At 37.0% G+C, this 16,684-nt stretch overlaps 1 protein-coding gene across 2 annotated transcripts in view; it reads left to right on the top strand.

Moving 5' to 3' along the window:
• Positions 1 to 16,684, top strand: part of CLHC1 (clathrin heavy chain linker domain containing 1) — a 42,900-nt gene that overhangs the window by 18,657 nt on the left and 7,559 nt on the right. For both annotated transcript variants that reach the window (XM_044660668.1, XM_044660667.1), the window contains 2 exons: positions 193 to 367; positions 10,269 to 10,471. In XM_044660668.1, the coding sequence (XP_044516603.1) occupies positions 193 to 367; positions 10,269 to 10,471 (378 nt within the window). The remainder of the gene's footprint in view (positions 1 to 192; positions 368 to 10,268; positions 10,472 to 16,684) is intronic.

Here is a 16,684-nt window from a genome sequence, read left to right as displayed (position 1 = left end):
AAGGCAAGAAAAATAAAGTGAGAAACAATATTTTTTAATCTACCCTCAGAGTTAATAAGTTCTCTTATAGAAGGTAGGTTGTACTTTTCATCATCTTCACAAGTTTTAAAGGAACACCCTATAAAATATGAAATGAAATAAATAATATTGTCCAAAACATTTAACTCAATAGTTCTTTTCTCCCCACTCTAGGTGCTGGTAAAATTAAAGGGAAAACTCTTCCTTTATTATTATTCTTTGAGGCTCTCTTTAGTACAAGTCGTGCTGCTAGAAAATCTGTTAATGCTCAGTTGACTGTGGAAGGAATTAAATGTGGATTAGCTGAAAAACGGTTGGATCTAGTTATACACTGGGTTACCCGGCAGAAGTAAGTAAAACAGTGCTAAATTTATTTTTACATGGCTTTTTAAAGAGTATATTATTATTCTCCTTAAAATATTTATTTTCACATTTCAGCCCAGAATTTTGATCATAAAACATGAACTCATTTCTTGATTTAGGCTTTTGATTTAGGCTTTCATAACAATTAGTTAAGAAAATCTTATTGACTACCTGTGAAGTCATTGTTAGAACATCAGCAAATTGTAGCCAGCAAGAGGAGTAAGGATAAGAAGTCAAATGAAATTAGTAAGAATCTCAGGGACTTTAGGGAAGCTAGGAGACAGAGATGAAGAGGAGAACATTCTGGAAATGGGGGAAAGCCAATTGAGAGTATAGGGAATTAGGAGATGGAGTATGGTGTTTGAGGAATAGCAAGGAAGTGAATATATCACTAGATTGTAGGATACCTTGAGGGAAGTAAATTGGAAAAAGTCTAGAATGGGAGGAAGGAGAAAGACTGTATAGGGTTTTAAAAGCCAAACATGAATTTATATTTAATTTGGGAGGTAATAGGGACCCACTAGAGTTTATTGAATATAAGAGTGACATGATATGTTCAGGCCTGATCTTTAGGAAAATCAGTTTGACAGCTGAGCAGAAGATGAATTGGAATGTGGGGAGAGTCTGAGGCAAATAAGGCTACTGTGAGAGTACAGGGAATTGATTGGATATGTGGAATAAGTACCAGTGAGGAATTGAGGTTGAACCTGAAATTAAAAGCATGGATAACTGAAAGGACAATGGTGCATTTAAAAGTAATCAAGAAGTTCAGAAAAAAAGGGGAATCTGGGGGGGAGTAGAGGATAGTATAGAGATTAATTTATTCCCTGAGTAGTCAAGATGGGGGAAGGGAAGAGAGTTAAACCAGTACAAAGGATTATGACTTGGGAAAGATTTGAAGTTATAGTGAGGGCAAAGACTATGGTTAGGGTAGAGATTATAAGATAGAATAAAATTGATGGACTAATTTTGATCAAATAAAGGAATTTCAGAGTTCATGAACATAAAATGTGGGTGATGGCAAATCTCTTTTTAGCTGAAATGAATGAAGGAGCAAGTCATGGGTAATGAGAAAATTGAGGAATCAATAAATTAAAGTGTTTGAGGGAGTATCTATATATGTTAAATACTCCGTTATGAGGTTATGAGATGGAGATGAAAGAAAAGCTGTTACTATGAGTCAGGCACTGAACTCATTGAGAAAGGAAGAATATACTGGGAGTAGGTATATAATAGGTATCAGAATCTTCTTTGGGTGATAAGTATGGATTGAATGAACCTCAAAGAAGGAGAGGTTACTGGGTGATGAGGGGAGAGGATTGGAAATTGGAAGGGGAAGGGTATAAATGAAAATGTCATCAGTATTAGAAAGAGTGGTGAGGCTGGCCAGGTCATCAGGAAGGAACCAGGTCTCTGAGTGCTAGAAGATGAAAGGATAAAGGAAAAGTTTAAAGATGAAAGCAGGTTTGTTAACTGGAGCAGGCATTCCAGAAAGCACAGTGGATAGGGTTGATCAGAGGTGGGACACTGTGGGAGTTGGGTTGAAGAATTAAAGGAGCAGGCAGTGGAGGATGCAGAGGCTCAGAATTACAGAGATGGGGAAGAATATGTCAGGACAGGAGTATACCAACTTTTGAGGAAGATGTTTAAGCAAACTATGAGTGCCTGGAGAGAAATACTTTGAGAGAGAGAGAAGTGATTATGTTGTTGAAGGTCTTCCCTCAGTGTATCTTGGTTGGTTTTGTTGAGTTCTCCGAAGCAGGCAGGCAGATGAAGGTACAGACTTAAAGAGCTACAAATGAGAGATACTAAATGTCTATTTGAAGTGGTTATAATTTGGGACATTGCATAAAGCCCTGGACAAAGACTGAAACCAGAGGCTTGGATCTAGGAGTGGTCCAGGATACTCTGGAAAGCCTCAGAATCAAGTAGCCCACAGGCAGGTAGGCTAAATTGAGAGGTCTCCTGGAAATCCTAGGAGTGAGGGCAGAAGCTACAAATGGGCAGTCTGGGCCCGGAGCTAATACAGGCCTCTCTGAACCTTCGAAGATCAAGGAGGTCGCAAGCCTTTATATTTTTATGTGAAAATGCAAGTATTCAAATGTAAATAGTTATAAAAAATGTTTAATTGGCTTTATGTATATTTAAAGTTAAATGAATAATAAAGCACTATTATGTATGTGTAATATATGTATCATCCAGATCTTAACCTCTCACATGATGGACTAGATTCAATTTAGGGGCATCTCTGATTTTTTTTTTAATCAACTCATTCCTTTTGTTATTTTTTCATTTATGTGTAGAAACAATTTTTTAATAATTGTTTCCTGACCTTTTGCAATGCAAATTCTCCCTTTCCCACTCCTCAGGTCGCAAACAATCTAGTATAGGTTATTTCAGTGTTGTCATGCAATACAAATTTCCCTATTCCTCATGTTGTGAAAGAAGACAAATATCACACATCTAAGAAAAAAAATCATGAAGGAAATAAGACAAGAAATGGCATGGTTCTAGCTGCATTCTTACTCTGACAGTTCTTTCTATGGCTGTGGATAGCACTTTTCATCATGAGTTCCTTAAAGTTGTCTTGGGTCCCTGCATTGCTGATAATAGTTTAATTTGATCATTGTACAACATTTCTGTTACTGTATACAGTATCTTCTTGGTTCTGCTCACTTCTTTTTGGAAGTTTATGCCAGTTTCTCTGAAATCTTCCCTTTCATTGTATCTTAGGGCACAGTAGTATTCTGTTCAGCCATTCCCCAATTGATGGATATCTTTTCCGTTTCCAATTTTTTGTTGCCACAAAGAGAACTGCTGAAAATAATTTTGTACATATAGGACCTTTTCCCTTCTCTATGATCTCTTTTGGATACAGACCTAGTTGTGATATTGCTGGATCAAATAGTATACACAGTTATATAACTTTTGGGGTATCATTCCAGTTTTAGTTATCCTTTCAAAATGAAAAATAGTAACAATTTACTCCTTTCCAGAGGACATCAAACAACCTTCCCTTCTTCTGTGTCTTCCCTTTGGATCTGTATAGGGTGTCCCAAAGTTGGGACACCCTATATAGTCTACATGACTTATGGTCAGCAAATAGAAGATTCAGGCAGTTTCTTCATGTATTTAATTTCTTACTATGTCAATCTTACTTCCCCTTTGGTGCGATACTAATAAACTGATGGAGAAAAATTGGATGTGTGTATTTGTGCATGTGTGTGCACACAGGTATGTGCATATATTATTAGGCATACATATAAGTTTATATAAATAATATTTGTAAAACACTTTGCATACCTTAGTGTGCTATGTAAATGCAAACCATTATTACAAATTAGCATTTTCACTGGTTGCTCCCCATGTCTTGAACTCTCTTTCACTTCACCTTTGCCCTCCTGCCTTTCCTTGTTTTCTTCAAATCTCAGCTAAAGATCTACCTTCTACAAAGGAGCGCTCTCTAATTTTCCTTAATCTCAGTGCCTTCCCTGAGATCACCCCCATTTTGTAGAGATTTTATTTGTACACAGCTGTTTGCCTGTTGTTTCTTTTATTAGATACACTATTAGCTCTCTGAGAACAAGGACTGTTTTTTGTTTTGTTTTATTTTTTTGCCTTTCCAGTTGACTTACTGATTTTAGAGTTTATGTTAAAATTCTTAAGTAGAAGCAAAATACTCCTGCTGCAACTTTGAGGCTACAATCTTAAGTGAATACTAAAGCAAAGACTTCTTCAGTATTATTAAAAAAGCAAAGACTTCAGTAAGGGGCAGTGGGGACCCAGGACAAGAAGAATTGCCAACTTGCTCAGGACAGAGTACACAGGGGAGGGTTCTATCTTAGTTCTCTTGGTGTATATGATAATAATTTGATATATTACATTTTATAATAATAGTTTGCATTTATATAGCAGTTAAGGTTTGCAAAGTGTTTTACAAATATTTCATTTGATCCTCGCAACAACTCTGGGAAGTAAATGGTATAATTATCTCCATTTTACAGATGAAGAAAAGGAGACAGATAACTGTTAAATATCTTGCCAAATGTGGCCCAAAGCTAGCAGGTTTCTGAGTCTAGATTTGAACTTAGTCTTCCTGACTCCAAGTCCATTATTCTATCCTTTTCCACTGTGCCACCAATTCAGCCACTACTCCAAAGCAATATTATGGATATTTCCAATTTTCGCAATAAGAAATAATACTGCTACAAATATATTTAAATATATACTTTGTTATCATACTACCAGAACATCTTAAATTTTCTTATATTTGCCAAAATCTGTCTTCTCATCCTCACACTCCAATGCCTTCTACATCTCCCCATCATTGAAAACACAGAAAAACAAAAATAAATTATAAACATGTATTGTCAATCAAAAAAATTTCCACAATGGTAAGGATTTAGTTCTAATAATGGAATTTTTATGTCTAGGACAGTGATGGTGAACAGCAAGCTATGCCCCACCCCACCTCCAGACTATGTATCATGCCCCCACTACCAAGTGCCGCACCCCCACACCCCCACCACCTTACCCCAAACAGGGGAGGAAAAGAGGGAAGGTAGTGGCAGAGCACTTTGCTTAGGGGAAGGAGTAAGTGCTTTGATTGGGTTGCTGGGCAGAGCTGCGAGGAGGTGTGGTGGAGATGGAGAAGAGAGCAACTCTGCCTGAGTCCCTCAGCCTTTCTAAACTCTAGTGCGCAACAGTGTGAGTGCCCCCAAGGAGGTCTCTGTGGGCCATTTTTTGCACCTGTGCCATAGGTTCACCATCATGGGTCTAGGGCTGGGTTGGAGAACCATTTCCTAGTTTGAGTGCCCAGAGGCAAATTCAAACTGTCTGTGAGACCTGAGATTACCTAAGAGAGCTGAGAGAGAAAATGTTTGCTTTGGGAGAGTGAATTTAGGGGTGAGGCATGCAAAAAAATGGCCTCAGGGACTAGGAAGAGGGGACCAGAGCAGCCCCCCAAGGGCTGGTTTCACATATGTGCCAAGGCTTTACCAACAGAGGTCTAGGGTATGATTGTTTCCCCAATTTTTGGAATATATTTTCCAAATGTCTCCCACCAGTTTGCAGTCTCTGAAACAGTACAAGAATGCACCTCCTTGGGCAATTTGGAATCATGCCCAAAAGGCTTTAAAAGAATGCATGCCCTTTAATCCAGCAATATCACTACTGGGTTTATATCCTAAAGAGATAAAAAAAAATAACTGGGCAAAGACCTGTTTGTACAAAAATATTTATAGTTGTGCTCTTTGTGGTAGCAAAAAACTTGAAAATAAGGGGTTGTTCCTCAATTGGGGAATGGTTGAACAAATTGTGGTATGATGGAATACTATTGTGTTATAAGGAATGAGGAACTGCTTGATTTCTACAAGAACTGGAAAGATCTACATGAACTGATGGGGAGTGAAATAAGTAGAACCAGGAGAACATTATAAACAGTAACTGAAACATTGTGGGATGATTAAATATAATTGACTGTTACTAAAAGCAATGCAATTGTTAACTTGGAAAAAAACACAGAATTATTTAATAGTTAGAAAAACCAAGTCTTTAATCAGGAGAGGGATAATGTCCACTCTTCAGCCGCCACCAGTATCTCTGAGAGGATAACCTCACTAGGTAATAACTCCGAAGAGTGACAGAACTTGGGGGTCTTTTATACCCTCTGGAGAAACGTGGTACAGCAAGCCTGCATAGACGAACTGCAAGCAGGATGAAAAGAGGTTGCAGCCTGCAGCTGGGGTATCTGGGAGCTCAACTATAACAAATACAAAGGAAAGGGTCAAACTAAGAGCTGGGTTTCCGGAGAGAGGACTTTAATACAATGGGAGAAGCTTCTAAAACAAATAAAGGCACACTAACTCTTGACTATGTCCACTAATGCCACCCAAACTAGGGTCCCCAAACACTAAGGTGGTAGTGGCAAGCCTATGACACACATGTCACATGTAGCCATTTTTGATGACATGTGGCCGCATGCGGCAGCATACAGAGAAGTCTGGGGCCACTTGCTGAGGATGAAACATTTGCTGAAGTGTAGTGTAGACACTCTGTGCACTATAGATGACAATTCTACCTATATTAATTTACCTATTTTGGTCTGTTAAATACAGTTATATATTACAATTACACATTTTTGTTATTTAAACTATAAATATTGTGAAATTATGTTTTTTTTCTCTAAGTGACACACCACCTGAGTTATGCTCGGTTTTTTTGGCGAATTTTGACACACCAAACTCAAAAGGTTGCCCATCACTGCTCTAAGGTCTATAATTCAGTCCAAAACAGGTGTGCCTGGTACTGGGGTTTCTCAAAGGGCAGAGGTAAACTTGGGGCATCCAGATTTCAAGTTGACAAAGTGATCCAAGACAATTCTGAGGGACTTATGAGAAAGAATGCTATCCACATCTGTAGAAAGAACTGTAGGAGCAGAAATCCAGAAGAAAACATGTGATTTGTCACTTGTTTATTATGGGTATGTGATTTAGCTTTTTGGTTTTAAAGGATTACTCTTCTATAAAAATGAATAATATGGAAATGGGTCCCAGTGATAAAATTATATATATATAATTGCTTGTCAACTCCAGGAGAGGAGAGGGTTGAGGGGAGGGAGAAAACATGAATCATGTAACCATGGAAAAAATATTAAAAAAAAAAAAAAGAAAAAGAAAAAAGAATGCACCGCTTTCTCCAAAGTCCACTGGCGATATTTTTTTGTCATTTTAATGGTTGTGAAGTAATGCTCCAGGGTCATTTAAATTTTGTTTCTTCAATGACTGGTTAGGAACACTTTACCAGGTAATTGTTTTATTTTAGTTTTCTCTTTTATAAATGTATTTTGTAATAGTCAGATGAATGCTAAACCTAGGACTGAATAGCCTTCATTAGTGCACAAATGCAAATTTACCTAGCTGGCCCCAGACCAGACTTCTGCTTCATATCTTAGCAAGCTATCCACCCAGACCATCTTGCCATCAGCCCTGTGGCTGACCTGCTTCTTCCTACTAGAACCAAATTCAGATGGTACCTGGGAAAGTTAATCCAATCAGTTTTGGAGCACCTGCCCTGGGGCTGAGCTCCTTCAGTTGGTAAATGAGTGAGTACAAATTCACTAGCCCTCTGTGACTCTCGCTGCCCTTACATCTCATCCAGCTGTTTACTTTGACCATGTTTCCAGTGGCTCTGCTACTACCTTGTGTTCCTTCTCACATGGAATAGTGTACTCCATCCGGAGCCTCCAGAAACCACGCCTCCTATTCCTTCTCAGCTTTAGAACGCCAGCCCTGGGGCTCAGCTGAATTGGTGAATAAATATAAATGTACCCAATCTATATCTGGCTGGTCCCACACTAGACTGACAATCTATCCAGCTGTCTGTTCTGGTCTTCTTGTCATCATATATTCCTGCTCTCTATCCCAACCTTGTTTTTCAGATGAAGATCAAATGATTGTAAAATGCATTACACAGAGCCTGGCACATAATAAGTGCTATATAAATGCTAACTTATTTATTTTTTTACCTCTTATTTTGGGAACAGTTTTCAAAGCAATACTACTGTTGCTTTTCGATCAACACACACATCCTAATGACTTTCCTAGTCCAAAATTCTTTTCCATGACCACCATACCTCTATATGTACTCTCCCCCTGTGAGAATGTAATCTTGAGGGAAAGGACTATCTCACTTTTGTTTTTGCAGTTCTAGTGCTTGGCATGATAGCTGGCACATGGCAGTGTTTAAAAATGTTCCTTTTTTGTTCATTCATTCATGTCTGTGGACATTTTAAAAATCAATTAAAAAATAAATTTTAGATGTTAAGCTTTAGTGGACCACAAACTCAATATGACTCAAAAGTATGCCAGTCAAGAAAGCTCATATTATTTTAAACCGCATTAAGATACTTATGGCTAATATTTACATAGCACTTTAAGGTTTGCAAGGCTTTTTACTATTATCATTTCGTTTGATCCTCACAGCAACTCTGGGAGGTAGGTGCTCATTTTACAAATGAGGAAACAGAGGGCAAGTGACTTGTCTAGGCTAACCCATAGCTGGTGTCTGAGTTCAGTTGAAGCAGGGCTTCCGGACTCCAGGTCCAGTACTCCTGCTACCGGACTACCAGCTGCCTTTTTATTTAGAGGGAATTGTATTTTAGGATTAGGGATATGATGTTGTATTCTGCTCTTGCCAGGCCAACTCAAGTTCAGTCCTAGGGATCATACTGTCGAATGGAAGTTAATTGGCTGGAGAGAAAGTCCTGTTTTCCCTCCTCCAGACTTTCTCTCAAACCACTGAGGAAATGTAACTTTAAAAATTAATATCCAAATATTTCAAGTATCATATTTTTATAAGAATTTATTAATAATAACTTGAAGAAAAAGGAAAATGATAGCCTTAGGAAAGAAAGAGTTACCCGGACCTCAAAAAGCGAGCCCAAAAGGCTCAGCAAGGGGCAGCTGAGTAGCTCAGTAGATTGAGAGCCAGGCCTAGAGACAGGAGGTCCTAGGTTCAAATCCGGCCTCAGACACTTCCCAGTTGTGTGACCCTGGGCAAGTCACTTGACCCCCATTGCCTACCCTTACCACTCTTCCACCTATAAGTCAATACACAGAAGTTAAGGGTTTAAAATAATAATAAAAAAAAAAACAACAAAAAAACAACCAAAAGGCTCAGCAAACTTATTTACAAAATGTAAAGACACAAAGTAGAGAATGTAATTCCAAGAATTCTGGGAAAAGTAAAGAAATTCTGGGGACAGTCCTGGGGTACACAATTCTATTTACACACAACCTAGTCACCCCTAAAGTATTTATTTTCTAAAATAATTATGAAGGTAAAATTACTACAGTTATTCACCTTAACCTTCATAAAGCAATTCCTTTAAAATTATATAGCATTAAATTAAAACCCATTATAATTGTCTTCTGAAACAACCTTACTCTAAGGTGACATAGGAATGACCATTTTTTTTTGTTGTTTCTTCATCTCTAGCATATTTTTTAAGTGACTTACTTACTCTTCTTTCTTGTTTCCTCATTGTTCTTGGCATTGTATTACTGATGATACTTTTCAGCATCTGGATGTTAATTAATTTTTACTTGTGAATTTAGACATAATGATAGAAGTGTCAGAAGTATCTACTGTATGTAGTTAATTATTCCTGTCAGCTTCAAACTGCCAGACTGCCAGAATCACTCCATCCCCTCTCAAGATTCCATATTCTCTTATCAGTCAAGTCTGCTGCTAACTAAGATAAATCCTATTTCTCTACACCACTCAGGATTACAGAACCAAATCAGAATTCTCAAGTCTCTTTTTAGTTCAGTATCTTTATTCTTATGTTACCTTATTGCTTTTGCTATTGTCTGTTCAGTTCTTATAATAAATAGGGAAAGTACTATTAAATGCAATAAGAACCAGACTGATTAGTTGAAAAAGCTAAAAAAAATCTGCCAGCTTCACAATTAAGTGCCAACAGTATGTAGGACAACAAAATCTAATGAGAAATCTGAAAGATTTCCATTATATACGAGTTCCTTTTTGCCTTGCAAAAATATCAATTTTTTTTTCAGAAAAAGTAAGGTTTTAATTTTTTTTGCAGGTTTTAACTTTCTAATATCTTTACAAAAGTGAACCTCTCCACCACTTAAAAAATCAAAATAAAAAACAAAAACACCACCACAAACCAGACTTAGATGCATTGACTTAATCCCAAGAATATTTAAAAGTAGATACAAATTGTGCTTATGGGTTCCTCATTGTCATGGAAAGCTTAAAAACTATAGAGAATCAGGTTTTATTTTACTAGATAGTAAGATGTTTCAGAGTTTTGAAAGTATTTGCCAACAGTCCTCTAACATGAATTTTATTGCTTTCTCTAGATTAACATTTTCTGAACATGCTGGGGATATAATTTGTCAGTATGCGGAAAAGGAGCCCTACCACAAGTCCAAGTGCCTGGCTTTAGCACAAATTATCTACCATGAATGTGGTCTGCATAAGAAAGCTGTTCTTTGCCTATGTAAACAGGGTCAGATTTATGGAGCTATGGAATATATACAACAATGTAAAGACTTTTCTTATGGTAAAGAGCAAAGCACTTTTTAGTACTTTCATTTCACATCAACTTTCATTCATAATTTTTTTTTGTTCTAATCATAAAACAAATGATATTTTGGATTCAATTTAGAGAATTCATTTTAAAAATACACAATAGTTCAAACATTAAGTTGGTATTAAATTGAAATACATTTATTTTTGTGATTGGTGAATCAGTTTATCATCCTTTTGATAACAGGCATCGTTAGTGTTTTAAAGGTATTATTTAATTTACTTTAAATTGTTTTTAAACCTTTACCTTCTGACTTGGAATCAGTACTAAGTATCAGTTCCTCTGCAGAAGAATGGTAAGGATTAGGCAATAACCAAACAATTGGGGTTATGTGACTTGGCCAAGGTCGTACAGCTAGAACACATCTTGAGGCCAAGTTTGAACCTAGGACTTCCTGTCTCCAGTTTTGGCTCTCCATCCTCTGAGCCCCCAGCTGCCCCTAAGAGTATAATTTTTAAAATAAATCTTAGTGAATACACTTTATACAATTAAGCAATTCTCTGACTTCTCATTCTGATGTGGTGATGATCATGAGTTCTAGAATGCTACACCACCAGAGCACAAGCTCTCTTGGATCACAGATTTAGAGCTGAAAGGGAATTTCTATCCATCTAGTGCAGCCTTATCCATTTGCTGATAAGGAAACAGGCCTGGAGTGGTCATATAAGGAATTAATGGTAGAAGCAGGATTTGAATACAGGTCTTAGGACTTCAAAGCCAGTGCATTTTCCCTTGTACCATGTTTCCTCTAAAATCCTTGTTGAAGAAACTTTTAATACTTGCTGGATGATGTATGCTTATGTGTGTTGTCTGACTCCAAATACCTTAGTTTAGACTAGTTCTTTATCAGAAAGCTAATGGTCTGCCAAACAGATTGAAACCTGCACTGAGTTTCCTACCTTTTCTGTCTGTCTGTGCTTGAATCATGACATCTTAAGATGGTGGATTTAGAACTGGAAGGAGCCTTAAAGACCATCTAGATCAGTGGTTCCCAAACTTTTTTGGCCCTTTCCAGAAAAAAATATTACTTAGCCCCCTGGAAATTAATTTTTTAAAAATTTTAATAGCAATTAATAGGAAAGATAAATGCACCTGTGGCCATCACCACTCTCCTGGATTGCTGCAGCACCCACCAGGGGGCAGTGGCGCCCACTTTGGGAATCACTGATCTAGGCTATTGAGGAATTAAGACTCAGAGAGTTTAAATGACTTCACAAAGTCACAGAATTGGAAACACTGAATTTGAGTATTGTAAAGGGACTGAGTGGCCAGTTAGTATAATCCATATATAATAACTCATATCATACCTAACATGTGATCATCTACCCATGGCTTCTGGTTTAGTGTTTGGGGACCAGTTAACAAGTTTAATCCCTTTCCCACATGACAATCCTTCAGATATTTGAAGATGTTATCATGTATCCTCCCTTTCCCAAGAAATCTTTAGTCTGGTCTAAACATGCCCAGTTTCTCTCATATCATAGACTCTTCATAATCTGAGTAACCCACTCTGGCCACACTCCTGTTTACCTCTGTCCTTTGTAAATCATGCTGTCTAGAATTGAACATAGCATTTCAGATGACAAATGTCACTTCTTGGGGGCAGCTGGGTGGCTCAGTGGATTGAGAGCCAGGCCTAGAGATGGGAGGTCCTGGGTTCAAATCTGACCTCAGACACTTCCCAGCTGTGTGACCCTGGGCAAGTCACTTGACCCCCATGGCCTACCCTTACCACTCTTCTGCCTTGGTGCCAATACACAGTATTGACTCCAAGACTTAAGATAAAGGTTTAAAAAAAAAAAAAAAAAAGAATGGTCACTTCTCTATTACTGGGAGCTCTGACCCTCAGAAAGCAGCCCAAGATTGCATTAGCTTTTCTGGCTGCCACATTACCCTGCAAACTCATCTTGTGTTTGAAAATGAATTAAAACTCCCATATCTTTAAAAAAATAAGAAAGCAAAAAAAAAATAATTTAAAAATGCTTACCTTCTTACAAGTATTAGTTCCAAGGTAGAAGAGCATTGAGGCCTAGATAGTTGGGGTTAAGTGACTTGCCCCAAGTTATACAGCTAGGAAGTGTCTGAAGCCAGATGGAATCCTATGTCCTATAGACCCTAGGTCTGGCACTCTACCCACTGAGCCATGTAGCTGCCTCAACTCTTTTTAAGAACAATTTCTGGCCAGTCACAATATCCTTTTCTTGACAACTTTTTATTGATAACTTGAGAAGTTAATTTTTGTTGTTACTGTTGTTATCAAGTGCAATACATTATATTTTATCCCTACTGAGCTTTACTTATTGGTTTAGTAATCCTGAAAAAAGAGAAAATAAGGTTAGTCTGGCATGACCTAGTCTTTTTTTTTTTTTAATTAAAAAAAAATTTTTACGGCCTAGTCTTAAGGAAGCTACACTGGCTCTTTCTAGACACTGCTTTCCTTTCTAAATGTTCTCCAACCTTTTCTTTAATGACCTGACCTCTGTAATCTTCTTAGAAACTTAGGTTAAGTATTTACAAATTCACACTCTATTCTCTTCCCCTATTAAAAAAAAAAGAATGTTTGACCTTTAATCTTATGTGATTAAATTAAATTTTAAATTAAATTAAATTAAGTTTAATTTAATCTTGTGTGTTTTCTCCAATATTTTCAAATATCACTGACATTTACCAGTTCTTTCAGGACCAAGAACATAGTTTATCCAGCCATATGACTTGAATTCACCAAAGACAGCTCATCCAATTCCCAGTCAGTCATTTTTGTTCTGTCATTTCTTATGTGATCATCATACTTCTTTTATGAGAAAATAAAAACAAGAATTAGCACCTCTCTCTTCTCTCTGATATCAATTAACATTGTTCTGTCTTTCCAGGCAAGGGTCCTGTCCCTTCTTTGAAGCGTTTTTTCTCTCACTATAACTAAAAATTCTCTTTGTATTGTTCCTAACTTCCCTTGCTAACTTCAACTCATTGTAAACTTTACTATTCCTTGTACTATTTTTATAGGACTGTCCCCTGATATTATTTATTTTTTCTGTATATTCCTTTTAAAAATCCAAGTTGGTTAGTGAGTTTCTTGTGCATCTATATTGGTCACTTTAGACATCTCATTTTCCTCCACATTCTAATTATTTCTCTTTATGTCTGTGAAATTTAATTTTTAAGATCTCTTATGCCTCTTGTACTGACTTCTTCTATAGAATTTTAGTTCAGGAGATCCCAGGTATCTTTCCTCTGAAATCTGCTTTGCCCTAATGTAAAGTGCATGTCAGTGTATAACTAGTTAGCCTTTTCTTCTCTATCATAACTTCTAGGATAGAGTGATCATTTCCTTCATATATTCCTATCATTTTCACCACAAGTTCCTTCTTCTTAGTAATAATCTGATCCAGAATAGAATTTCTCCCTTATTGATTCCTCTACCTTTTAAAGCATAAAATTATCCCTAAGCAAGTCAAGAATTTGCATTTGTGGGAACAGCTGGGTGGCTCAGTAGATTGAGAGCCAGGCCTAGAGACGGGTGGTCCTAGGTTCAGATCTGACCTCAGACACTTCCTAGTTGTGTGACCCTGGGCAAGTCACTTGATCCCTGTTGCCTAGCCCTTACTGCTCTTTTGCTTTGGAAACAATACAGAGTATTGATTCCAAGATGGAAGGTAAGGGTTTAAAAAAAAAAAAGAATTTGCATTTGTCAGAAAGATGACGTTAGGAGATACTTACATAATTGAAGCTCCTCATAACTTCTATATCATGACTCTACTCCAGGCTTGTGTTTTCCAAATTTCTCATTTCTTTCCTTTTTTTTGTTCAAGTGGTTTTTAGTAATAATCCAGTGATAAAATCTTTCACTTTTCTCCCTCCTTTGATCTTCACTGACATACTTTCCATCATGCTTTCCCTTCTAGTTTCTAGATTTCCTCAAAGGAGAATATCATCTTTTATCAATTAATTAATTATTTCTTTGTTTTTTCTCAATTACATATAGGCATGTATCTTCTTTATATATGAAGCTATCCTACTCTTTTTTTTACATCTACTGTTTCTTTTGAATAAGGTATACTCATACAGAGCCCAAATTCAGTGATGGGTTTCATTCAATGTCATTGATACCTATGAGGTCAAATTTCCCCCCCTCATTTTAAGATCTGTTTACTTTGCTTAAATTTTATATATTATATATAAATGAGTAAACATTTATTAGGTACCTCTAAAGGTATAAGAAAGTTGGAAAGGTAAGAGAGGGCTAGGCAATGAAGGGTTTCGAATGCCAAACAAAAGGGAGCTACTATAATTTATTGTTTTGGTTGGGGTGTGACATGGTTAGACTTGTGCTTTAAGAAAATCATATTAGTGGTTGAATGGAGGGTGGATGGGAGTGGGGAGAGACTTTAGGCAAACAGACCCATCAGCAAGTTATTGTGATAATCCAGGCTTGAGATGATGGAGACCTGTACTAAGGTGATAATAGTGTCCGCAGAGAGAAGAGGGCATATTTAGAAGATATTTCAAAGGGTGAGAAAAGGTATTGCAAAGGTGAAATGATTAGGCCTTGGAAACATTTTGAATATGTAAGAGAATATTTGAATATTTAAGAGAAAGTCAGGAGTTCAGGATGACTCCTAGTTGTTAGCCTAAAAGGGAGGATGATGTTATCTTCTACAGTAAAAGGGAAAGTTGGAGTGATTGTGAGGTGAGAAGATTTAGGGATAAAGATTATGAGTTTGATTTTGAACATGTTAAATTTAAGATGTATACTGGACATCCAGTTTGAAATGTCTGAAAGGCTGTTGGAGATATGAGATTGGTGGTCAGTAGAGAGATTGGGGAAGGATCCATAGATTTGAGATTCATTAACATAGAGATGAAAAGCTTAATTAAAAAATGTTCTTCTTGATCTTTATAGCAAAAATGTGAGGTATTATGTGTAAAAGAAACTACCTTCCCCACCTGGTGGGATCACCAAGTGAAGTAGTCTCTTCTAGCAAAGGAGACAGAGAAGGAGTGGTCAGTTAGGTAGGAGAGTCAAGAGTATCAAGGAGAGAGTCACCAGCAGTGTCAAAGACTGCAGAAAAGTCAAGGAGAATGAAGACTGAGAAAAGATTCATGGACATTTGAAGGCATCGGTTTTGTTATAGGTTTTTGTGTCCTATAAGTCTTTTATTATTCTCTATATCCCTGATGGCAAACCTATGACATGTGTGTCAGCACTGTCATACGTAGCCATTTTTGATGACACACGGCCGCATACAGAGAAGTATGGGGCCGCATACTGAAATTATGATTTTTTTCTCAAAGTGACACCCCCCCAAGTTATGCTTGTTTTTTTGGCAAATTTTGACACACCAAATTCAAAAGGTTGCCCATCCCTACTCTATAGCATCTAACTTAGAGAATACATATATTCTCTAAGCACTTTTGATTAGATAAGCTAAATAACATAAGAATTAAATACATTCTTACCAGTCCTTGTATTCCATCCCTGGCCAGGAATTTAGCAATTCTATATTGTAAACTGTGATCCAGAAGTCAAAATCCCATTCTCTGGCACCATCTTCATTTATTTATATATTTTTTTCCCTTTGCAGTCCTTTTTTTCATTGGCCAATAATGAAGAAATTGTAAACTGTGTTCCTATGATCTTCAATTTCTTGTCCACAACCTTATAATCATTGAAAATACTTTTTTAGATTCCCTCTAGAGGTGTCATTTGTACAGAAATGGGTTATTAAACATTGGAAGGCTCTCTGCTGTGTCTCGAGTACGTGTTCCATGAAAATCAACAGATTTGTATTATTATTATCAGGTTGATAGTATCCCTGATAAAAGAATCACTAGTTGTTGCTGTTGCCACTACTCTTACTACTATGGCTTCTTTCTTCCTTTGCTTTTCAGTGGATAATCTTTCACTTAATCACTTCTGAGATTTTGAAGGACAAATAAAAGCTAATGTCTCCATGGCATTTATTGACAAGCACATTTTTCTTCTTCACTGTACCCAACTCTGTCTTCTTCAAAAAGAATCTCAACTCTTCCTGGATTTTTAAGCTCTGATTATACAGCTGTCCTTTTCCTTCCCTTTGTCCTCCAGGTAACACTCTTCTGTTCTTCATCATCTGACAAAGGGGCAAAGTCTCCCTTCTCAGCTTCAGATTCCTTTCTTTCCAATTAAAGCCTTACTTGTGTTTCCTT

Source organism: Gracilinanus agilis, chromosome 2 (genome assembly GCF_016433145.1).
Source record: "Gracilinanus agilis isolate LMUSP501 chromosome 2, AgileGrace, whole genome shotgun sequence".
NCBI lineage: Eukaryota > Metazoa > Chordata > Mammalia > Didelphimorphia > Didelphidae > Gracilinanus > Gracilinanus agilis.
Note: the sequence above shows the minus strand (reverse complement) of the source record. Positions and strands in the feature narration are given on the sequence as shown.